This window comes from Apteryx rowi, unplaced genomic scaffold (assembly GCF_003343035.1).
Source record: "Apteryx rowi isolate R43461 unplaced genomic scaffold, aptRow1 scaffold_95, whole genome shotgun sequence".
Taxonomy (NCBI): domain Eukaryota; kingdom Metazoa; phylum Chordata; class Aves; order Apterygiformes; family Apterygidae; genus Apteryx; species Apteryx rowi.
The window spans coordinates 1,213,016-1,238,371 of record NW_020451260.1 but is presented as its reverse complement, the minus strand read 5'-3'; the positions used below and the strand labels follow the sequence as shown (position 1 = coordinate 1,238,371).

General features: G+C 46.8%; 1 protein-coding gene across 1 annotated transcript in view; it reads left to right on the top strand.

The window, feature by feature from the left end:
- Positions 1–25,356, top strand: part of MYO5B (myosin VB) — a 96,413-nt gene that overhangs the window by 53,057 nt on the left and 18,000 nt on the right. The window contains exons 20-28 of the mRNA XM_026092247.1: positions 1,711–1,950; positions 5,256–5,495; positions 9,378–9,462; positions 10,201–10,349; positions 11,038–11,157; positions 12,155–12,292; positions 14,574–14,636; positions 19,305–19,544; positions 20,389–20,489. Of these exons, the coding sequence (XP_025948032.1) occupies positions 1,711–1,950; positions 5,256–5,495; positions 9,378–9,462; positions 10,201–10,349; positions 11,038–11,157; positions 12,155–12,292; positions 14,574–14,636; positions 19,305–19,544; positions 20,389–20,489 (1,376 nt within the window). The remainder of the gene's footprint in view (positions 1–1,710; positions 1,951–5,255; positions 5,496–9,377; positions 9,463–10,200; positions 10,350–11,037; positions 11,158–12,154; positions 12,293–14,573; positions 14,637–19,304; positions 19,545–20,388; positions 20,490–25,356) is intronic.

The following is a 25,356-nucleotide window of genomic DNA, read 5'->3' as shown; positions in this document are numbered from 1 at the left end:
TTCTGGAGTGCGCACGTTGACTGCAAGCGTTGCCATTTAAAGCTGTGCAAGCCCCAGTGATTTTGGCAGCAGCACGTCCGAGGAGAAGCTAAACGAAGTTAGTCATGCAGATGCCAGAGGGCAATTTAGAAATCTGGAAATGTCATTTACCCACGCTCTACAAAATTTACCTGGCAAACAGAATTTGTGTCTGAGCCACGGTACGGGTGCAGTTACCAGTACAACAGGAAAGGGTCTGCTTTGGAAAGCAACAGGTCGTTTATTGATGTACAACCCCTTTTTTAATCAATTCTCTCTGTTAGCTTTCTGTGCTAACCCAGGGGCTAAAAGCAAGGAAGTGAAGGTTTGCTGATGATAAATGATACAGGGAGAGATTGTCCATGTAAGGAAAGAGGGAATAGCTTTGGGGAGTCCTCTGTCGGCTGTTTAGATTCAGTTTTGCTTTGATAGACACCAAATTTTTTGCCTGATGGATGGTCACAGGAGTCAGAGGCATGAGGAGCAGGGAGGGGAGAACCTGCTCCTGGAGGTGATGGAGGTGGCATGGACACCTGGTGACCCACCAGAGAGAGGAAGGGTGAAACAGGCTGCCCTGTCCTCAAACAGAGCAGCCGAGAGCTGGAGATTAGGAGCTTGTGCTGCCATTGCTTTTTCAGCATCTGGCTTTTAAAGAGGAAGCCTCCACAGGGGAGGCAGGTGTCCTAGCCTTTAAACTCTCTGAGATTAAAAACAACCCAAAACCTTGACAAGGTCAAGATATTGCCTTCAAGCCAGGCCCCTAGAACCTGAAAACGTGTAATCCTGGAGCACCTGGGTACGGATGTTGGGTCAAGTCCGTGCCTGGCAACAGCTGCAGGGCTGCAGGTGTCCCTGCCGGTGTGTCCAGAGCCCACTGGAGGCTTTGCTGCACAGTTGGAAGAGGTCCCTGAGAAAAACAGTAGAGTTTCTTCTCAGTCTGGGGGCATCCCCAGCTATCTCCATCTGTAAGACTACCAAGGCTGAAGATACGGTGTTGTAAGCTTATGCGATCCCTTTAGTCTGGATTAAAATTTGCAAGTGCAGACAAAGCCGCTGGGGGAAACAAAAGATTTGTAAGGAGAAACCATTGTGCTGCCTTTTGTGATAGAACCTGGCCCGGGCTAGTATCAGTAAACTGGCTTGTAGGCTTTAAATTCCCCTGGTATTTCTTCCCTCATAATTTACTACAGCATGGATCAGCATGGGAAAGTTATTAGCAACATGCTGGTTGTCTCTCCAAAACGTCAGTCTTTAGTTTTAGAGAAGGGAATTGGACTTCCACCTTCCGAAAAGGTTACTGGAAATTTGAGGGAGAAATATGATGCAAAAGTGACAGAAGCTTCACAAAATTGAACAAGGTATAAGTTTGCAGAAATCCAATCGTGCAAGAGAACTGGATGCAAACAGTAGTGAGAAGACTGCAGGCTTTTGTCTGAAGGTTGTCCAGATGATAAGAAAGCCCACCAGGGCAGCATTTATCTGCAGCAGAACTTATCTTAATACAGGCATGGAAGAGTGCTCAAAAAATCAAACCCAATTCTTCTGATGTGAGTTATGTCTGATGCTAAGGCTTTTGGGAAGTGTGGGAGTACCGTGCAGGACAGTGGCACGTCACAGCAATACCAGGCTGCTGGTGCCTTTAGGGGGGCACTTTTCTCTCCTGATTGTCCTGTCTCTGTCCATGTTTTATAGATGCTTGTAGAGCACAAAGCAACCATCCTCCAGAAGTATGTTCGCACCTGGCTGGCCCGTACTCGCTTCCTCCGGATCAGGAGGGCCACCATCATCCTGCAGTGCTACTACCGGCGCATGAAGGCCCGGCAGCAGCTGAAGGCGCTGAAGATCGAGGCCCGCTCAGCACAGCACCTGAAGAAACTCAACATTGGCATGGAGAACAAGGTGGTCCAGCTTCAAAGGAAGATCGATGAGCAGGTATGTCCCGAGCTGTGGTGGGACAAGTGCGGTCCTACTTCTGGGTCACATGGGTCTTGGATCTCCACCTTGCTGTCTCAAGAGCCTGCTTAGGAAGCTGTAAAGATTTCTGGTTTGCATTATAATCAATATTGTTCAGACTTAATTGATTTTCATCAGCAACGTAGCATGGGAGCAGGCAATACCTGCTTTTCTGTGCTCATGTGCTGGCCCAAACGTTTCTGCTCTACAAACTCCTGGGACACGGAGCATCTGCCACAGTCCAGGGTGCTGAACCGTATGTCTTTTGGGTCATGTTACCTGGAAGGTAGTGAGTAAATTAGCTAAATACTCACTTTACAAAGCAATTTGAATTTGTGTTATTAGATATGATAACTGTTCTTCAGTAAGAACTGCGATGGAGGGCGAGATAGTTTGATTACACACTGTTTAGCAGGAGGGTTTGGGGTCAAGCTTTTCCCACCTACTAGCATAACAGTGTGCAAGTTATTCTGCTAAATGCCCTCTCTGTTGTCTACCTAGCTTCACAGTGCTGTACAGAGATTTCAGGGATGAGTATAAGAAATATTCACTGGGGTCCAGTTCTGCCCACTAATACCAGTGGGGAAATTCATATTCATGTATATCCTTCTCTAGCCTGCAGAAGTAGAGTTTAAACTCTAGTTCCCTTTAAGTCAAGGTACTTATATGTAGTACCAGTTACTAGTAATTACAATTTATCCTTCTGCTTGGGATGTGTCAAGAGCTCTTATGCATAGTATAAGATGAAAGCCATCGTATAAGCCATTTACTGCCAGGAAAAGTGCGGAGGTGGAACAATAAAGAAGAAACAATGTCTGGTTAATGTTGGCTTTCTCTTCTCGGATTATGAAAGCAGGAGAAAGGTTTACTTCAGGGAAAGAGACATTGTGAGCTTTTAAGTAGGGAGAAATAAGGGGCTGGAGGTTTTGTCTTGATCTCCCTGAATCTCTCCGAAGGCCGTTTTGAAGGAGTTACTTTGATGCTTTCTGTATAACTTTTGCAGGGAAGAATTACTGTGCTCTCATGCTCATTAGAGTCTGTCCAGCGAGCTATTTTTAACCGCCCTTTCAGGAATGACAGCTTCCCTGGGATGCTTTGGAAGTGCTAATGAGCCTCCCAAGCTCCGGTCCACTACATGCTCTTTTCAGTGCACTGGATTTTCTGGCAGCAGTGAGTTTGTTGCATCATATTTCCCCTAAAGTATCCTGATTTCAGTCCTTGCTAATCTCTAAAAATGCCCATTAACTTTTAAGAAAAAAAAATTGCAGGTAAGCTGGAGAGCTGCGGTTGTATCCTTATCTGACTAGCTGTGGCAGAAAATGTTTTTATTTCTGCTACTTTAGTTCATGCATGAATAGAGCTACGCAATATGCGGTGTGCCCCTGAGGAAGAGCAGATCTTTCTTTGAAAACATTCAAACCTATTACTGCGTGTCAGCCACAGCTTATAAACTCCAGCATCCGCAACGCTATTTAATTTAGGCCTATTTAACTTAGTTTCTAAATCAGGTGGCACTTCTGGAGGTCACGCGGAGAGGGGCCAAAGGGCTTCATGCTGCTTCGTCTCTGTCCAAAAAGGAGCATGGGGGTGGTGGGGAAATGGGGCTGGAGCAGGCAGAGGAGATCAGAAGAAACCCTCTTCTGAGCTACCTTGGGCATCTGAAGGAGAATCACCCGACTGTGTGGAGGGGGGTTCAGTGTCCACCAGCTCCCCTTGCACTTACACATGGTTGGTCTTGTCTGGAAGACTCCATGTAGATTTACAAGATAAAATTTTCTACTTTCATGTTTTTGAGGGTTTTTTTTTCTTTTTTCCCTTCACTGGGCTGTAAAGTTCCTTCAAACCTCAGTTGAACTGGAGCCGGTGGGGACCTCTGACTTTATAGGGACAGATCGTGCCTTTTCTTCTTGTGTTCTAGTTTTTGTTCTTACTTATTTGACTCCAGTGAACATCTTGACAGAGGAAGAGGCGGTAGCTCCAGGTCTATTATTTTGCCCCTTGGGCTGCTTGCCCTGACCAGTCAAAAACTGTAACTCAGGGCTCTYCTGAGTTACAAAAATCCATTGGATTTTTTTTTTTAAATGATACATTACTGACCTTTTTATTTTTTAGCCTTTTGTCTTCTGGTTTCTTCACCTGAAGCTTCTCTTACCCACCACATGAACTAAAAACTTATTAAAGGCAGCAGCAGTTTGCCAGGTGACGGTCTGGCTCTGGTGGCTAAAGCTCGGAGAAACAACAAAATGCCAACTTACAGATTACCTGTGCTGTGTCATCTTGTCAGGACATTGGTGTCTCTTGCTAAATGTTTTCTAGCAAAACCAGGAAAGACCCAAACTGGCATTTCTGACGTATAAGTGAGAGACGCCTTGGGAAAAAAAACACTTCAGATGTTTTACGCAGTGGTTGAGAAGAGCACAGACCTTTAAGCTGGGCTGAAACCTTTCAAAAGGGAAAACGTCAAAACCAAGTTGTTCTGCTTTTTTTTATTTTCAAAATGATTCTCTTTTTCCCCCATGAGTAGCTACCTAATGTTTGCAAAGATACTTGCTGGGCTTTTTACTGAAGCTCATGTTCTGCTGTGACTTCTCAAGGGAACATGGGCACAGTCTTCTCTGCGGCTGACTAATAATAACAATGTTTTATTAGTGACAATGCGATTCCCAGTGACTTTGGGTTGAACCGCAGAAATCAACCAGGACTGCTGAATTTTCAGGTCTTGGAGCTTGGGAAAAAAAAATCATTGCTAAGTGCTTAAAAAAGAAAATCTGAGCAAATGAAAAGGCTTTATTGAACTGGCACGTCCTGGAGGTATGACTTGACGCTGGGGTCGGAGGGAGCTCTTTGTGCTCCAGCTGGCAATTATGTTACGGCTCGTTGTCGCAGCGGGTTCCTGCAGGCATGAAAATCGGGAATAAAGGGATAAACAGCACACTGAAATATTGCAAAACAAGTGCATTCAGCAACTCTGTTTGGAAGCGGTGGTAAAAGCGTAGCTTGTTGTTTTCCTTACAAGCACCAGCAAACATTGTTTGCCTTTGCTTCCAGTTTGACATCAAATTAACAAATGCCTGATAATTGCTGTGGAAATATTGTCGAGCTTTTGTCACAGGTTTGAAATTGTCTTTAGCCTCATCAGCTTTAGTAGCATATGTGGAAATGTTTGTTATCTGACATTTATTCCCCGCAGGGCTCCGAGATGTTTGACCATTACCTTTGCAGTGCATGCACTGATCTTGCTCACCATCTTATTTTCTTCTTTTTTTTGGCACGTTGGCCTGCAGAACAAGGAGTACAAACTTCTGAACGAGCAACTCTCTACGCTCACCTCTGCCCATTCGTCCGAAGTGGAAAAGTTGAAGAAGGAACTGGAGCAATATCAGCAGTGTCATCGGGGCGATGGGAACCAGCTCGTTAGCTTGCAAGAAGAGATGGAGAGCCTCCGCCTGGAGCTCGAGAAAGCCCACGGTGAAAGGAAGGTGGTGGAAGACAGCTACGTGAAGGAGAAGGACCTGCTCAGAAAGGTACCTGTCACCTCTCGTGGTGTGGAGGTCTCTTTCATATGGACGTGCTGGTGAAAGCTCTCCCTTCACAAGTCTGAAGGGCAGAGGCTTTATTTCTGTCTTAKAATTTTCCAAATTTTTTTCACTGGATGCCCTTAGAACCTGCCTTTTAACTAGGCCCCCTTGTTTTTGACAAGTTGTGGGGCAGCAAGGGCACCTGGAGCAGTGACTGTCTCATGCTGCCGGAAGCGTGCCCCATCTAGCTGCCTTTTGCACGGCCAACCATGAAGAAACTCCCCAGCCCGGTTTGAAATAACGGTGCTCAGTAACCACAGATCTGCCAGATCTTAGCAGTCTCCATCCACCCTGCGTAGACGCAGGGATTCCCCATGGCGTGCTTCATGCAAAAATCGGAGAGCGCTTCCATAGGCAACCTAAACTATAGGCAGATGCTGCTCCTTGGCCCCGGCTGGGTGTGCTGAGGGTGCAGGAGGGCTTGATTTCTGCCGTTTCGGCCATGGTGGCCCCAGACAGGCAGCCAGTGGCTGGTGGTGCTGGTCCTTGCAGGGTCCAAGCAGCTCTGAGACCAGATTGCTTCTCCTGAGCGCTGGGACGGTGGTCAGCAGCCAGCAAGACCACTTGATATGAGCCCGTGCAAGGCTTGAGGCTGCGATGTGGAGTGGAAAGGGGTTTCTTTTCTCTCCTTGGTGCAAATTCCTAAGCTTTCTGCAGCTGTTGAGAAGGAAAGCTTGGGAAAAGGAGCCCCGGAGCATGCAAGGTTTTAGCAAAGAAGTTGGATGTTCCCCTGAATAAATGAGCGATCTTTCTTCTTTTGCCCCGGCAAGTTTATGCTGCGGTTGGAGAGACCTTGGGGATTTTCTGCTAGATACGCTGAGTCGAACAAGCTGTTCCGAAATTGCTGTTCAGGATGGTGCTTTGTGCGTGTGACACCCTGAAGATGAGTCGCTTTGGGGGGAAAAAAGGCCGGGAATCGGAGAAGCAGCTACTGTGTTTTTTGGTGTGTGTGTGTGCGCTTATGCACTGCACTTGCAGAGAGACAGAAAGTCGGTGATTTTGGGTTTTTTTTACAAAACCAAACCAGCGGAGCTGCTTTGGCGCAGGGCACACTTCATTAGCTAGCCGCAGCGCCGGCCCTTAGAGCCCGAAAGGATGCTTTATTTCGCAGGTGATGCGGCCGGGGAAAAAAAAACGCTTCTCCTTTTCGCTCTTGATTGCAAATCCCCTCCAAGTACTTAGAAGAAAGGTTGATTTAATGGCCAGTCAAGCAACGCTCTCCGAAAGCACGAAAGCAAAAGCTTCCCCTTGCTTTAGAAGTGCCTACAGCAGAGCAAATATCTACTTTCCCTTGATAATAAATGGTTTAATTWTAAAGCATGGCAGTTGTTTCCATTTCTACAGAGTAGTGCAGATTCTCACTTCTGACTTGGTTTTCGATTACATCCTTTGGGGACGATAGAGAAGACCGAAACACAGCTTCGCTGCCCATCACCCCTGTCCGGCCTCTTTAAGGGTTGCTCCCGTTGAGAAGTGCCTAGTGAAACGTTGGAAGGATTGCTGTAAAATTTTTTTTTTTTCCTGTAAAATTATTTTTGCCGGGAGGCTTTGTGGTCTTGGAGCTGACTTTGCTACTGAAAAAAAGCCCTTTAATCTTCTTCTTCTGGCTTTTCTCTCTGTCTCCCTCGTTTTAGAATAACCCTTCCAATCTATGTTATGATCAAAATTGAAGCATCCTATAGGAGCGCGAGTACCAACAACTATTCTTGGGGCTTTCAGTAGTACGTAACCCCCTCATTTGGTGAGCCAAGATGATTCAAAACCTGGCCAAGAATTTTAAGGGAAAATCCTACCTACCCGCATGCCCCCTCCCGAGATTAGGGACGGACTGGAGGCGCGTTTCACAAGCCGTTGGTGCCAGCGGAGGCCTTTAATAAGGGCTGAAGTAGTCCTAAGCGCTCGGCGTTTGACATCTTCCCTAGAAATTCATTAAAGCAGGTGCCTTTCCATGGGTGCTGTAGCATTTGAAGCACCTTCCAAAATCGGCTTCCCATAGACACCTTTCCCGAAAGCGGGCCATGGCGAATAAAAGGCACCGACGGGAGAAGTGCATTTTTAAACCTGAAAATAATTGTTACAGATTGTACCAAGTCTTTCAAATCCAAAGCGTCCCTCCAGCCCGGTTGAAAAGGCTCCAAATTCTTATCCAGTTGTATTTTCCAGCTGTCCTACCTTTGCCTTCTGGGCCAAAGAGTTCGTTATTAGCACTTTCTCCGTTAAAGAACGGTTATAGCACAATCCCGTCGCCCCTGATCTTTGCTCCGACGGCATAAGCCAGGTGAGCTCCTTGCTGCCTCGTTGCAATGCGGGTTACCRTTCGATGTGCGTCGTATGCAATTTTTGATAAATACCTTGCTTTGAGCTCGCTCGCCTGCAAGACCGCGGTCGGTGCTGGGAACGCATGCCAGCGGGGCTGCCCGTATCGCTTATCTCGCGCCAACAGCAAATCGTTATTCCTGGAGAGCGAACCCCGCTGTGTGCAGGGTTGTCCGGCTCCGGCATCGGGAGATTCCTCTCTTTTCTCATTTTCTCCGCTGGCAGCACGACACAGCGGGGCAGGCGGAGAGAGCGACCGGCCGCCGGCGCCAGGGAGCAATTTGCTCCCCTGCGCGACAGCGGCAGAATCGTTCTGCTTAACCGCAGCAACGTGTTCCGCTTCGTAACGCGATGCTTTTATGCTTTAGCTTGTTTAAAATAATACCATTGAATGCATCAAAATTCCCGAGGATGGACAAAATTGCGGGATAGGCTGCTATCGGCTTTGGTATTCGTGTGCTGTGGCAAGCAGCCTTGCTTTCCTTCGTTTTAAATGAAAAGCTAGTGTAAAAAAAAAAAAAAAAAAAAAAAAGCTATTTAATAGAACTCGGTTCCTGCTGTCATTAATTTTTGCTAGGCAGTTATTGGTGCTGATAATTGATGTACATGTTTCTCTTGTATCACTGAAGGCCCCGAGCCAAGCTGTGCCTTACCATGCCAGGGGTTTTGAAGCAGCATGAAGGAGTCTTAAAATGACTGTACTCCTATTGCATGAAGTGGGCACAAAACATATTAAAAAAGCTTGAAGTATTTGTCATTAGGCTTCCAAGGTGCTCGCAAGCACTGTGTCCCTCTTAAGTGATATGTTGCTTGCAACAGTCAACAGATTTTTCCATTTCCCCCAGGCATCTCTCTGTTCCTCTTCATTTCCCTTAGCCGACTGGTAGGTGCAATGAGTCCTGTCTTTCCTCCTAGCTTAGATCCTGCAGGTTGTATTTTTCTGGGTGTAAAGCTGCATTTGTGTCGTGTGTCCCCCCCCCCCCCAACCGCCCCTTTCCTATTTCAGCACCTTGCTGTTACCTTCTCGGATTTTGCAAATTCTGCAGCAGCAACGCTGACGTCTCCGAGGACCTGCAGCCGCTTGGCGAATAACTAGTTGAGTCAGCGAATTCACGCGAGGAATACGGGGCAAAAAACTTGTCCTTTCCTGGCGTAAGTCGGTGCTGTGACTTGAAGAGGGCGATAAGACCCGCTGCGGGGTGGGAACGAGCCTCTGACGTGGCGGCCTGGGCAGCTGCAGGAGTTTCGCTCCTACGGATCGTGGTTGCCCAGTCTGGCCGTTCGGTATATTTTCTGCAGAAAATGTTAATTTAAGGGAGAGRTTTCCTTAGGAAAAGGAGAGTTTTGTCTCTGCTGCAGCAGAATTGTCGTACTCTTTGACTCCTGATATACAAAGAAAACCTAAACGGCGGAGGAAACCTGGAAAAAAAGCTTCCCGTCTTCCTCCAGGTGAAATTTAATCAGTGAGAAGAGGCTCTGCCTCTTGCGTTAACGCTCTGCCTTGTTTCGCAGCGCATATCGGACCTGGAGGAGGAGAACGCGCTCCTGAAGCGGGAGAAAGAGGAGCTGAACCGCAGGATCCTGTGTCAGTCCCAAGGTAAGAAAAAGGGGCTGATGGCTTTATAACGGCGAGAAGCCCCCAGAGAAAACGGCCTGGGCAAAGCCCCGGCCGCCGAGGAAGCTCTCACCCGTGTAAAGGAATGAAAATAAAATGTAAATAAATAAATAATTTTTTTTATTATTTTTTATATATTCCTGGGCTCTGCTAGGATGCTTTTGGAGCATCAGAAAGGGAGTTTCTCCATCAAAGAAATTTATTTGCATGCAAAATAATTTCAACCACCGCAATCTTACAGTAGTCAAGGGTTGACGCTTGTGCGAGAAAGAGATGCTGCTGCTGCTGCTGAGTTGTTCCTCTATTAGATCTAGTGGTGGTGGCGTGGGGAACGGAGAGAAATGTCTTGAAATGCGGTGAATACCCATTGCACTTCTTAAACACAAGTGTATTTCCATCCCATACTGCTCTTACTCACAAGTGGGTTTGTGACTGGCCCAGGAGCATATCGGAGCTGCTTTGCAGGTGCTGGAGATTTTTCTTTGACTCGGCTGGGAGAGGGTTGTGCTCTCGGAGCAGAAGAGCTGGGGCTCTTCCAAACAGCAGGCAGGAAGAGCTGGGTTTTAATAGTCTCTAAATACGAGAAGAAGGTTATGTGCATTTTAAAGGTTCTTGGCAGAGAACATTTTCTGAATTAGTCAGTGCTGTTGCACATATGTACAAAAAGTCCATTCAGGGATGAAGATTACAATTCACTGTTGCTGTTTCTTATTTTAAAAGATGAATTTGCACAAAACACGGTGGAGGAAAATCTCCAGATGAAGAAGGAGCTGGAAGAAGAGAGGTCTCGTTACCAGAACCTGGTGAAAGAGTATTCGAGGCTGGAGCAGAGATATGACAACTTGAGGGATGAAATTACTATTATAAAGGTAACAGAGGTCCTGGAATTATCCCTGTTCTGTTCTCTCCTAGGCACGATGTTGGCAGTGGGATAACGTGGCTCACTAATCCCCAAAACACTTGGCAGAACTGATGTTATTGGGCAGTTTGTGCTTGGTGTTGCTAAGACTGAAGGTCTATGTTGAAGGTCTGTGTTGAAGCCAAAGCACGTGCGTTTCTGGAAGAAGGACGCTGATCTTCCCAGCCTCTCCGTTTGCAGTGTTGAGATTTCTGTGCATCTTGGCAAAAGCTGACTTCATATTTTTTGTGGGTTTTTTCCTGTTTGTTTCAGTGATGCCAACATGCCGTATAGGTGTTGAATTAAAGAAAATCTTGGCTTCCAGATTTCAGAAGCCTAAAGTCTTTACATTCAGCTTTGCTAAAATTTTAAAAGAAGTGTTGAAAGCGATGCGATAATTAAAGAATGCAGCTGATTAGCTGCAAGGCTGAGCCTTGGAAGAAGCTCCTTAGGGTGCCGCAGAGAGCAGAAATCGTGAGCTCGGATTTGCACGTTCACGCTTCACCGGCATCTGGTGTCCTGAACGACCTTTAATTCACGCAGAATAATATTTAAACGAAGCTTCTGTTTCATTTTACATTTTACTTTAAACGGTTTTGTTCTAAAGCATTCCCTTCCTAAAGCGCTGAACGCGTTTTGTGTCTGCATCCCTTTGACAGCAAGCTCCGGGGCACAGGAGAAACCCGTCCAACCAAAGCAGCTTGGAGTCCGACTCCAATTACCCGTCGATATCGACCTCCGAGCTAGGGRACACTGAGGATGTAATCCAGCAAGTGGAGGTACGGTGCCTCGGGCAGGTCGCTCCCGGTTTTTGGGGACCGAGTGCCACAGGTCTCGCTCCGCAGGGGAGCACGCGGGAGCAACGCGGGCTGGAGCACGGMGGCACCGGGGAAAATTGGCTTTTGCGCTGCAGAAATACCCCGCTAATTGCTTGCGAGGGATTGTAAGGTGGCGGTGCCGTAGCAAACGCTTGCTCGCTTGTGGGCTCAGGCTTAAATAGGGCTCTAAAAATAATAAAGTGCTGTGTTGTGCCCGGGCCAGCTTGAAGGCTTATGAAAATGCACCCAAGCTGTTAGCGTTGTTACAGTCAGTTATTACTAGCRCTGATGGCGACGTCTACGTAGTGAGTCTCCTCCACCGGGATTACAGTTTGTTACCCCTCGCGCCGAGCATTTTCATTCCAGTTCTCCTTTACAAATACTTTGCTGGCTGGTGCAGTCGCTGAAAAGGACGTCATAAACGTCAAGAATAATTAATCAAGAAGTCCCGGGGAAAAGGAGAGCGATTTTGTTTACATGTGAATAGGCTACTTTTTGAACGCCGTTTTCATGACTTAAGAGCATGCAAAGGACAGACGGGGGTGAGCGTTCCTGGGGTCTGCCCTCCCACTGGCAGGACCRTACTTTGCTTTAGATATTAAAGGTGCCAATCAAAAAAAAACAATAAATGACTGGCCGAGATTTGAAGCCTCTTACAAATGTACGTAGCTTGGAGAAATCAGTAACTTGCTGTAAACGGTTATGGATAAGGTGGGCTCAGAACTATTATCTGCTGCCTGGTTCTGAGATGTTACAACTAAAAGTCACTCGCAGCAGATCAGTGTAAAATGGACCAAAGAAAGCACTTCAGCGCCTGCAGCGTGAACTCCTCCTGGAGTTGGCTGCTGCAGAAAGGTTGTGGAGGCAGGTGGTAGGGAAGTGTCTACCTGGTGTTGTGTGTGTCTGTAAAACTCCACCGAGGTCTTCCCTTTTTTTCCCCTGCACTGTTCTGCCCCAGGAGGCTGGAATGGAGAAAGCAGCCATGGACATGACGCTCTTCCTCAAGCTGCAGAAGCGAGTGAGGGAGCTCGAGCAGGAGAGGAAGAAACTGCAAACCCAACTGGAGAAGAAGGAGCAGGAAGGCAAGAAAGCKCAGGTAAGAGATGTCTTTGCGCTGATGCTGATATTTCATGCTTGTAAGTGGCTTTCCATGGCAGTCTGAGGGGACACGGTGTAGGAATTCAGGATTGAGTGATGAGTTCCAGTTACGGGGCGGCAGATCCATCAGGGAGATGGGGAGAAAGCTTTTTGGCAGCTAAGGACAGCTGGATGGTGGAACCAGAGCAGCTCTGTGAGGAGTTTTCAGGGCTTTTCCTCCTACTTGGAGGCTCAAAGAGGAAACATCCAAGTGCTAGCGCTCCGCCACCGCTCGTGCAGCTCTGTCGGCGTAGTCTCACATGAACCGCGTAGTCTCCTCGAGTTCATACTCACCTCCTGCATGACATAAAGTGCACAGAAAAAGGAGGCTTTATATAGCCCTCCAACTTGCCCTTTGGGGGGGCCTCTCTTCCATTGATTTTAGAGGAAATCAGACGGGTAAGTTGGGTGTTTAGTGTCTGAGAGTGTGGAAATCCTCTTAGGCTGKGCTAACATCACTGTAGGATCTATCAGTCTCCGTGCTGTGACTATAGACGTCCCCAGAGAAGTGGTATGTTCTTTCCAAATACCTACATCATGCTAGTCATCAATAGGGAATAACAGCTGGTTGCCACCTGTTTCCCYTGCAAAAACAATGCATTTGAAATCAATGAAATGGAAAATCAATTTTGGAGTGGTTTATCCTGCCAGAGGCGTAACTGGCCCTGCGCTGATCCTGTTTACTTGTCCCATGAGAAATTTTAACTGTGAGCTGAGTTTCTGTAGCTGAGACCAGAGGGAGGAAAGGGACCTTGAGCAGCAGAGCTTGCTGCAGCGTTGTGAATGTGAGACGGAAATCTGAYGGACTCGGGTACAACCGTTGGGCCTGATCAAGCCTAGGGGCATGTCGGTGCTCGGGAGTCGTGTATACAAAGGTCCTGGTTATCAGTTGTGTCCAACAGCCCTCCCTTTCTGTGGATTTTGGTTGCGAAAGCCTTTTTTTTTTTTTTTTTTGCAGGCCTGCCTCTAGTTTTTGCAGTGTGTCTTTGATTTCCCCTGCATGGCATGAGCTGATAAGCACTTTGCAGGCACGTCCATCAAGCTTGTGTCCTCAGCTTGGTGTTTTTTTGCAGCCTATGTCACGTTTTTCTCCAGTGATGGTCATATAGGAATGTAGCCTAAACAAGGCCACTACAAATCAGAAATAGCAAGATAGCAGCATGCATGCTTCCTATTGCAGGGGAGGGGATTTTCCCTTGATATCATCTTTCTCCTTTGTGGAAAAAAAAGATCTTCCTACATTTTGGATGATTTGCCTGGAAGTCATTTTAAAAAATCCATATTACCAGTTGCCCAGTGGTAACTGAGAGGCAGGAGTTAGTCCTGCCCTGGAACTGGAGTCTGCAAACACAACTCTTTCTAGCTGCYGTGGGCTAATGCTTGGCCTGGGGGGCTTTTAGTGGCAGTTCTTGTGCGTATTTTTTCCCCCGCCATCTGCAGCTGGAGCCTTGTGGCTGGTTCGCAGGCCAGCATGCTACGTGGAGGCAGCGGTCTGTGGGGAGACGGAGCACGCTCTGAAGTGGCAGCACCGTGCACATGGTGTCACGGAGCAGTCAATGCACTTCCCTAGTCTGCAGAGCCTGATGATAATAAAATAAAAAAAAGAATGGGTTCCTACCAGCACGTTGAAGGTTGTTCCCCTAATGACTGCACTTCTTTGAAAGCTACAGTGAGCCACAGCCTTTAAGGCATTAATGAGATTAAACTGAAGTCTTCCCCCAGACTTCATCTAGGTAGAGCTCGTATGAGAATAATTCAAGGCTTTATTTACTTCTAGTTGCATTTTCATGGGTAGGACAAGCTACAGGTCTATCTTTAGGTATCTAAACTTAGATGTTTGATTTTGTTAGGGAACCAGGAGCTTTCCTCCTTYGTTTAACGGGGAGAGAAAGCTACCRCCACGCCTCCACAAGAGGAGTCCTGAGGAGCTACGTGGGCTTTGTGTCCTTTCTGCATTTCTACGTGTGATCCTGGCCCTGCTTTAGGTCATCAGAATTGATGTTACCCTGAATTTCCCGTGGTTCAAGTCGAGCTGCCATGGCAGAAGTTGGGTTGGGACTGGGTTTATTACTTTTGTGATAGGGACGTGTTTTAGGAGAAGGGTGCTAYTTGGAAGGGGACCTCTGTTGAATGACAATTCATAATTTGTTATTTGCTCGGCCTGCGGTGGAATTGGTCAGCCACCGTGCCAGTTCCTCCGGCTGCTCTCAGACATGAGTTTGTCCTTTTAATCCTCGCAGGTAATCGAGATGAAGACTGAAATGGCTTCAGATCATGAAGATTTTGCATACGACAGTCTGAAGGTGAGGAACATGTGCATAGTGCTGTCACCTTTCGCCTGCCTCTAACAACCAACCAAATTATCTGAYGGTGGTAATGAATTGAACCCTCCTGTGCCTGGGTCTGTCAATTAGGGATCACAACCATGTGGCGGTGTGAAAGCACGCCGTAGCTCTCCTGCAGCTCCCTGGCCTGGGGAGCGACCACCCATGTGTCTCTTTGGGGCAACATCTGTTCTGCTGCTGCTCTACCTGCTTCAGAGGCATCCGCAGCAGGAGCAAGCCTACGTGTGGTCAAAGGACATGTGTCCCCTTCACCTATCCCCACTATGACTCCACTTTTGCACAGTGGAAAACCTTGGGCTTTCCTTAATGCAACACTACTGGTCTCTGCAGCTTGCCCAGCAATAGTTGCACATTCTTGCAGCTGAAGCCCAAGGTTTGACCTCTCCACTGCTTGTCCGCTTTCCTTGCATGTCCAACGTGCCAGGCTGGGCTGGCCTCCTGGGAGGAAAACTTTACCCACCTCTTYGCCCACTCTGCCATCTGGATCCTCCTCCAGAGGAGGAGACGGGTGGTCCTCCCGCTCTGCACCCAAATGCTTTGGGTCTTCGCTGTTATGTGGATCCTTATGCCCTGCTCATCCTTGGAGAACTGGTTTCTGGGATTGCCTTTTTGTAAGGGTTTCTTTTTTTTAGAGCAGACCTAAATGTCAGATCCTTGTCCCTTTAACAAATATTGAAATACAGCTGAGAAATCCAGGGGGGCATGCATTACCTGGAATAATTTCATACTAAACAATCTGACAGTAATAATACCCATTTTTGCCATCTGCATTATCTCCTCCTAAGGATGCAACAAAGCAGAAAGTAGAGATGGCAAGGACTTATGTTCAGTGCTCACTAACAGCAGATCTCTAGCAGTAGCTTTTTTGGCACTTAGTCCGTTTAATTTTTAGTCTCTGAATGCAGTATTTTTGTTGCATGTGTTAGACACGCTGTTTCTGGCTGATCCCTGCTGAGTTTCCTCGGTGTCTCTGCACAGCCGCTGGAAGAGCAGCATGGCAGGGACTTCAAGATCCTTGCCCGAGTGTCACTGGTTCAACACAGCTACAAAAGTTTAAAATCTCTTGAAGTTGTAAAGCGCAGTGAAGAGGCAATTTGGCATATGAAAGCCTCACAGATTAGAAGTGCCAGCTTCTCAGGTGGCTCCTGGAGTTCTGACACTCGTGTGAATTAACAAAACTTTTCTTCATGTTTTAACCCCGGTGCAAGTTCAGATGAAAACCATTCATTTTGGCTTTTCCCACCTTCTGCGTTCCTATTTAGCAAACCTCAATAACCTTCTCTTAATACGGTTTCACAAGAATAGGGAGATAGTATGCATTGCAAAAATTCAGGGTTCTTTAATGTTTAGCCTAAAACAGGTGGAAAATGCACTTGCAAAAAAATAGAGCTTCTCACAATTTGTTTTTAGCAAAGCTGCAAGGCAGCGGCTTCTCTGCAAAGATCCCAGGCACGGTTTCTCTTTGGAGTTGCATGAAACTGAGCTGAGGGTTGCAGCAATGAACTAAGAGGCTGATTTAACTCAATACCACGCTCAGTAAAAGAAAGATGATCTCTCTTGGGCCTCCTTACCAACAATTCCTATTTTCCCTCTGTGCCCAGCAAATGCACCCAACTTGTTACGAAGTTAAATTTTCTGGGAATATAACAAAGTTCTGCCTCTCTTCTCTATAGTGTCTTTCTCCTGCTAATTTACATCTCAAATATTTATACTGCCTTTGGCTCCTTCAAGAAAAATTGTGTAATTAAATTTATTTTTCCTTTTTACCAGGTTAAACCTTTTAAAAAGTCTTTATCTTGCAGAATGAGGCTCAGGTGTCTGGAGTGTGCAGGTAGCAAAGGGCGTGAGATCTGAATGTTGACCTAGGTGAGACACGATGTTGGTGTAGGCATCATCTACCTCCAGAGCTCACGGCGGTCCTGGTTATTTGAGGTCACCCTTGAGAGGAGGAAATAGGGAAGAGTTTTTCCTTTGAAGGGTTTCTCCATTCTCTCCATTTAATGCATGTGAAACAGCAGAGCAAGAGCGTGAGATGGTTGGGTGGCAGACATAGAAGTGTGCTGGGGAAAATCAGCTCTGCGGTCGGACAGATGATCTGCGGTGTCCACAAAGTCTGCCTGCRGGAGGGTGCTTGGGTATGGTCTTGGCTGACCCAGGGTTCATATTGGATAAATATGAATATAAATATGAGTATAATAAACAGTATAAATGTAAGTATAAATATATACATTTTAAAAGATGCATAAAATATAGAAGTCAGTTTGGGTAAATATAATAAGTAGTGCTGGTAACTGGTGGAAATGATGTTTCACAAAGTGGTATCTGCCCGTTTGTCTGGTTTGGTTGCTTAAGTTCACAGTTTTGTTGGGTGTAAGAGCATTTCTGGATGTCCATGTGGTAGCAGCAGCCAGGCAAGCGCTGGGAGGGGTGTTCGTGCTTGCTAGCACAGGTTTGGCTTCGGTTCCTTTTGCGTCCATCCTGCAAACCAGTTTGAGATACTGATTTTTGACGTGCGTGGACCTCTGTGCAGATGTTGCAGAAGGGAAGTGCGAATGAGCCAGGGTCCTCAGGTGCTTCGAGAGGTACATCTGAATTATGGGCTTTTTGTGGTGCTGCTAGGGAATTTAATAAACTTGTTGGACTACTTAGGAATGTGCTTACAGCAGGTGTAAGTTATGTGTCCTTTATAATAGATAAATCGTTTTCAGTAGATGCTGTCCCAGAATGTGCCCCACCAGGTGTTGAGTTAGCCATGAAGCAGGGCTGGAGGCATGCAAGGCAGGTCATTTAATCTCCTGGGGAGATTCCGGTGGGAGATGTGTCCCTGCATTATGCTCCGTACAGCAAAAGGTTCGTCAGTGAAAAATGTATTTTCTGGCTTGCTTTTTCTAGCTGGGAAAGTGGGAGTGGGGAAGAAAACCCCGAGGAGTCCTTGCGATGACTTTGTGTTGCTAGCAAGAGCCCAATGCATAATTTGGTTTCTCGCTGTCTGCACAGCTGAGATGCTTGTTGCATCCCTTAGACTTGTAAGCTTATCATTAAATGAGCTTCTCGAGGGTGTGTTTTTCCTCTATCAAGTACCAGAAAGAGAAGAGAGGGCAAATTCCTGGCATGGCAGTGCTGCCTTCTGGTTTCCGGAGGCCGACACTCCTCCAGCCTTGCTGGATAAGCCCCTTTCTGAAGGGTGAGGTTATTTTTCCAGCGCAGCTAGGCCTGGGTACCCATTTCACATCTCTAATCGCTGTAGGCGTTGGGACAAATGTGAGCGCAGGTTCATGATGTTTGGTCTGCCTAACTTGTCGAAGAGACCTGTGGCGTTGGAGTACCCTGCAGGAACAGGATGATTTCTCACAGTCCAAGCAGAAATCTCCCCTTCTGAGTTCAAGCATTTTATTTAGACATCCAGGTATTTGGAGATGGAGATTGTGCGAGCACAGGACTAGCGGTTAGATCCATCCAGTGGTCAAATMTCACTTCTGATGCTCAGTCCTCCTCATGCCATGGGCAGGTTCATTAATGTTAGAGAATAAAATCTTGCCCATGCCTAGAGAGATTTTAATGTCTGTCTGGAATCGTCCCATGCCTGAAGCCCATCAGGGAGCACAGTGGAGTGAAGTGGCAGCATTGCCCTATGTGTAGGGCCATTCCTGGTTGTCCAAGAAGGAAACGGGAAGATGTTGTCTACCAGAGGTGATCTTGCTACAGCATCACTGGATATGGAGGAATTGCAGGATCAAATTTGTTTGTTATCCTTTTTTTTTTCTTTTTTTTTTTAATGACAGATGACATAAAGTACCTGAAGATGCACTGTCAGTGGTGTTTGTTCAGCTCAGAGCATGCTGTCTGTCCAGATGCCAGATCAGCTATTCCGCTCACACCTCTGCTGCTATATAGCACGCTATTTATAATTTGGAAGGGTTTGTAATTATACCACTGGTTGCCTATGGAAATGAGGCTTACACAGCTGTGCCATCAGCACCCTGCTTAAATTGTACAGTCGTTTCAGATCCGGTAGCTTGCTTCAGCCAAAGCCCATCGTGAGGCGGATATCCCGTGGATAAGTGGGATCAGACGAGAAAACCACGGAAAGAGTCGAGAGGCAGAGGGGAGAGAAGCACCCGGATTTGGGGGGGGAAAAGCTTGTGCTATTGCGGACACTGGGAATCCTCATGGGGGTCAGTCCTTAGGGAAGACCTGACCTCGAATCGGTCGCAAATTAGGTTTTTACCTTGCTTGTGTCTCAATTATTTTTTTGCTTTGTAATAGTGGGATGTGGGGGTTGCTGCTCCTGCCCACGGGAAGGAGAAAGGATGGAGAAGAAACAAACGTGTTCAGGCTCTCTAAATGCTTTGTGTTTAAAAATAGCGTCAACAAGTAAGAATTCTCCCATATGTCACTTCTGTAGCAYTATTTTGTAATGGCAACAGGCTCCTGATTGCAGCCTGATAGGAGCCGAGGTGTGGGAAGCCGCAGAAGTCGTTTCTGGCCTGGACTGATAGCAAAATCCCCATCTTGGCATGAACTGCGCAGTCAGCCGTGCTCATTGGTGATGGAGTTACRTTAGGGGCATAACAGAAACGGATGGGGCAGTTTATCTAAGCGGGGTAACGGCTTGATGCTTTACAGAGGCAAGAACTGGAATCGGAGAACAAGAAACTGAAAAATGAGCTGAACGAGCTGAGGAAGGCTATTGCGGAGCAGGCGACCCAGAACAATTCCTCCAACGACATCCAGGACAGCTACAGCCTCCTGCTGAACCAGCTGAAGTCGGCCAACGAAGAGCTGGAAGTGCGGAAAGAAGAGGTTCTTATCCTGAGGACACAGATTATGAAGGCGGCCCAGCAAAAAGAGACAGGCAAAGATATGGTAATTGAGAGGATCCTTTTTTTTCCCCCCCCTTTGCTATTTTGTCACCGGGAAGCTACTGCCTGCCTGAACGATAGGTAACGTTTCTGCTTTGGTAGGCCCTGGGCATCAGGATAGGTCAGGGATTGTAGGAGGCCCATCCTCTGGATAAGCTGTGGTCCATGACTTCATTTCAGACAGCCCGGGACCATGTGTCCCTTGGTGGTCTGTAGTGCTAGAAGGTGTTTGACACCACTGGTAAAGCCTAGCCAGACCATGCCAAGGAAAAAATTCTCCATCCTAGGCATGGTTGTCTGAGGTACGTCCCAGGTATGGTAGTCTCCAAGGTATGGCCGTCTGAGATGGCCCAGGTGATGTTTTGTGACAACTGCCTTATTCTGCAAGGAAATGTGATGGTGAAAAAGAGCTTCTGGACCAGATTCTGCTCACGTGACGCTGATGTGGGTCAAGTGTATCTCTGCTGGCATGGAGACAAGAAGAGAGCTTGGCCCATCTCATTTGTTTGAGGGCTTTTTTGTTTAGAGAGGCTGTTCTGACCAAAGGATGTATTTTCCGAAACTCTCACTTGGGCTTCTTAATTCGCTACTCTGCCTTTCTTTGAGGTTTTAGCGTGTTTAATATTTCAGACCACACGCCGTCCTTATCTCCATCCCAGGCTCACTGCACCTTCCCCTAGCTGCTAACCTCAGATTCTAGTATGAATCCCTAGAAACTTGGCAGTCTGGTGGGTGCCCCGAGAAGGCTCTGCTGAGTATGGTTGGGAGGGATTTAGTATCAGGAGCTTGGAAAGATGTGGARAAAAGTGCCGGAGTTCATGTTGCTGTGTTTTGCATGTTAAATTTAGGAAGCAAGCATCAACACTCATGCCAGCTGGCCCAACAGCGACAAGCACGTGGATCAAGAGGACGCAATCGAGGCTTACCAAGGGATGTGCGAGACGAACCGGTAAGTGTGGCCCAGAGCAGGGGGAGGGGGTGACCAAACCACGAGAGACGGGGTGCAGTCCAAAATTAAAAAAGATACTGAGGACCGTTATCAGTTTCTGGAGTCTGTTCAGGAGCTTGGCTCAAGGATGGGCAGTGAAGCTGGGACCACGATCAACATCTCATCATGGGTGTGGTGGCTTCATCTTTGGGCCTGTGCATCACCAAGGTGGGGGAGGTCCTGGACAGGCAGAAACACCAACACTGCCATGAGCAAAACTGTGTTTTTACTTTTGCGCTGGGGAACGGCAAAGACAGGGATCATGCTGCCGAGTGAGGGAAGGCAGCTCCGTTAAAACACTCTATAGTCTCTAGCAACACTCACGTTACTGGTTTTCCTGCATGTGAACTGAGAGCCAAGAACATCCTTTGGATTACAGGTTTCCCGTAGCGAGAGCTGATATTGCAGACATGCGTCTTTCTCTGTAATAACAGTGGGTTTATATTGCTGGGCGTAAAATCRATCCTTGCAGCCATCCAGGTAAACTTAAAATAAAAAGGTAGTGTCTTGCAAGAGGACAAAATTATACAGATTAAGCAGCAAGATAATATGTAAAGCAAATGTTTATTTTACTGCAAGGAAATTGAATGTTCATCTCCGTTTCTCTACCTGCTTATTTGACAAATACAGATGTTTCAGGGTTTTTTCTAAGCAATTTGCGTTCAGCAAGGTAGTAAAAAGACGCAACTGTTGTGGACTACCGGCTTCTACTAAGAGAGGTTACGTTGCCGCTTTGTAAACTAGTTGCCGAAGGTTGTTAGAAGCCCCAGCTGGGAAAGCTGGTGACATAATGGGATTTTATTAATGCCTGTATGGACATGAGCAAAAGCATACCACCTCTGAACRTCTCATGAAAAATTATGTTGTTTCAGCTCCATCAGTAACAGGGAGGGAGCTTGTGGAGAGGAGATGCCGACTCTGGCTAGCAGGTTAAATATAATAAGGGTGTTTATATATGATAGCATAAATATAATAGCACTGGTACTGCCAGCGAGGATGGAATCAAATGCAGAAATCGTCAAACACGCTAAAGTGATCTAATTTTCCAAAAGACTGCAGGGCTCTTTCCCTGCGAATGCACAAGCGAGCTGCGATTTCAAAGCTTCGCGCAATCAGGCCTTTGCATTTTTTGGCCTCTGGAGGAGATGTGGGAGATCTGCAGCCTCCAGGTGCGATCTCTGATTTCCTCCACTTGCTCCACCGGGAACGCTTGGCTCTTGCTTGCCTCTCATACGGCCTTTGGCTGGAAAAATGGCAGTTTTCTGCCGTGAGTTGTCCAAGGGCTTGTTAATCACCCCTGGCTTCCCCGTTACATGGTTTCCTGGGCATTTGTTTGTGTTTTGGGTCGCTTTGTAAGCTGTAGGCTGGAAGCGATGGCAATAAAACAGATGGAAGCAAACGCTGGGGGAAGGTGGATGATTATATTTGTGGGTATAAATTAACGTTCCCTCCCCGCTCCGGCACAAATTTGCAGTTTGCACATGTGCAGCTTCTGTACTGAAATGTGCCAGCGTGAGAAATAAAACCGCTTTCCTTTTTTCGATCTTCTTTTAATCAATAACTATTTTAAGGGAAAGCTTTTCTAGCGGGACTGCAGACTCCGAAGTGGGGTTTGCGAGCAGGAGCCGATTCCTTCCCCCAGCGGCGCGGCCAGGAGCGCTCCCGCTTYTCTGCACCCGGGAACCTCTCTCGCACAGGCGGTTTCAAAGCAAAGGTGACTGCTCCTCAAAGTATGCCCCATGCGATAAACCCGTGGCATTAACAGAACCGCCCTGTTCACAGCCCCGAAGCGTGATGGAAGTGGGGGAATCCGGTGTCCGAAGGGTTGCTCCTAGGTTGCCTCTGCTGCTTAGGCTGGGGATGGAGCCTAGCTTTATCCCGGTGGGAGACTGCTCTTTATTCACTTTATACCTGCGTATAATCCAGATCTTTTAAATACAGCATGAGGGAAATAAGGAAAAATGCTGCCCCCGGAGTGTGTCCCATCCTCCTCCCCGGTCTYGGGAAAAGCCCTTTGACGCCAGGGCAAGGGGGAGCTGGGGTGAAAAGCAGCCCCRTATGAAGGCAGTGAGCTCAGATTTTTTTAATATATTTTTTTTCTGCTGACTTTTAACTGCAAGGAGATGGAGGGACAAAGCGTCAAGTTTAATTTCCAGCTAATTTTCTGCTTCGGTAACTGAACGTAAAACCAAGTGAGCTTTGTTCTCTGTTCTGGTTCTCAGGATCTTTCTTTCAGGCTTGTTGCGATCGTGGAGCTTTTCTGTATGAAAGCTAGAGCTTCCGAAAGACCAGGCGGTGACGTCAGGGGAGGCAACCTGATAGCTCAAAGCGCATCGGACTTCATGTCCAAAGTTAACTTTTATGATAACTCTGAAGGCACTTCTGCAGAACTGGTGGCTGGTTTCTGCCGGCGCCTCTCGCCCGCAGCCCCGGTGCAAAGCCAGCAGCCGGCACCGACTCTCCGTGCGGGTTCCTTCTGCAGCTGGAAGAGGCCTTCACGTGGAAGGGCTCGTATCTCTGCTTACCTGTTCTTATCACTGCTTCCCACTCTGTGGTGTATCTAATCTGCAGTGTGCATTACTTTCCCATTTAATTAAAAAAAAAAAAAAAACATATCTGCTTTTTCAGATGAAATGCCCTTTATTTTTTATTAAGAGATGGTAATTATCTCACAATGCTAAAATTAACATCTCTGGGATTTGGTATACGTGCGTCTCCTTTAAGCTACTTGTGTACAGACGCATGAAGGAGCAGGGGAAGCATCTGGGGCAGGAATTTCTCTCCCTTTTCTGGACACGGTTTGCAGAGTGCAGGTCACCAGCTGCTGTCCCTGGAGGACTTTGGGAATCAGGTACTCATTCAGGCTTATTTGGGAGAAGGGGGGGGRAAAAAAAAAAAGGAAGAAGAAGCCACTATTGGCTTCCGGGAGAAGGGAATCTCAGTGCTTTCCATCTTGAGGCATACAGATTAAACACTTATTTCCCAGGGCACTTTTGTCTTAGTACAATGGCACTCCCTTGACTTGATTTCCTTGTTGACCATAAAACATATGATTAAAAAACAAAGGAAAACTATTTTTCAAAGGAAAATGTATCTCTTTAAAATGCTGCTCATCCAGTGAGAATTCCCAGGTTACTAATTTGTAATAAATAGCAAAGACCCTTCCTGGGGTTTTTGTTTGCTTTTTCACTGTCTAAATACATGTTCTGTTRAGATTATCTGAAACAAAACAGGACCCAATTAACAGATTGACCCAAACCAGTCCAGTAAACCTTCCCCCAGTACATCTCAGATCTTTTTGGAAACCTGCTGCATATGGGTGAAAATAAGATTTTCCCCTAAATCTGCCAATATGGCTTTAACAGATTAATTCTCCAAGTGGTGGAGCCTGAAATGTTTGCGAGCGTTGGGAACTCGCGTGCCCGGACACTAGGATGGCCGGGAGCCACCAGGGTTTCTACAGTCGCGACCACCCTCTCGAGTGCTGGGGTCCTTTCGCGGCTGTGCTGTGTCASCTCAAAACACCTCTTAAACCCAGTCTGGGACTGATTCCTGCCAATTATGTCCATTTGTATTAGCAAGCGTGGATTCAAAGGCCAAGGCTTGTCATTCAGGCTAGAAGAGTATAGATGACTTCTGTGGGTCTCTACCAGCCTTAGGGTGTGTGTTTGCCCCGGGCCCAGCTGTTTCGCTTGAGTTTATCTAAAAGTCTAAATATGCACTATGGAATTATTTTCCTTGATTTCATTGCTGTTCTGCATTATACTGGGCTATACTGATATATGCCATTACCCAGAAACCAGATTGTGCTTGGGTGATGTGCAACCAAGGTCCTAAAGTGGGGTGCATGGGGCAAAGGCGTTGGCTTGGCAGATGGGAAGGGCCTGAAGGAGCCAGAGACAACCAAGCAAAATTAATCTGGAAATCACTTCATTAAATAATGCCTGTGGAGTTGCCCCAAAGACAGAGCCAGGCCTGAAGCATGCAGTTTGGGAGCAGCATGCTCAGTGCTTTCCTCTTGTGAAAGTTCGCAGGAGAAAGCTTGTGCGTTGTGTTTTTCCATTTAAGTGTGCAGAGCTTTCCTTGCAAGGGAATGGCATCTGCTGCACCTCCTTTTGAAACAGGAGATGCATCTCAGTTTGGCTCTTTTCTCTCTGGAAGTTTAATGACATATTAAGTGATTTCTTTTTTTTTTTCCTTTCTTTTTTTTTTCTTATTTCCAAAGAGGAAAAAAGAAAAAGAAAAGACTTTCAAATGCAAATTGAAGCCAAGGAAAATCTTGCTGTAGCGAGTGTTCCTGGTCAGGTTAACCAGCTTGCTTCATTCGCTTGTAATGTGTTCAGCACCTCATTAAAGAAGATAAATGAGTTCTGTGCCTTTCATAGTTTAAAAAAAGGAGTGTTAAAAGGAAATGTCTACTGCTGAAGTGAGGAGAGAATTTTCTGGGCATTTTTCTGCCTAGGGGAATGTGAAAGAGATTGGATCTTACATGGGTCTGAAAGAAATTGAGGAAAAGAGCATCAAAGGGTGGTTTGGATTGAAGGTTGTCTGGAGGAAAGGCTCTCGTGTTTGACTTGATGATTGAGGAAACCCTCTATTGATGCAGAAGGCAGAGAATTGATTTTAGAACAGTGGAAGCTGGTGCAGAAGAAAAGAAATAGCTAAACTTGTCCGCTGCGTGATCAGAAAAATGTCCTGTTGGTGAGACCTGCCAGACTGAAGGAGGTCTGGAAGAGAAAGGGGTAAAGAAAGGGGTAAAGCTAGGAAGTCAAGCAAAGGAGGCAGGAGACCTGCATGGATGAGCAAGGAGCTCCTGGCAAAACTCAAC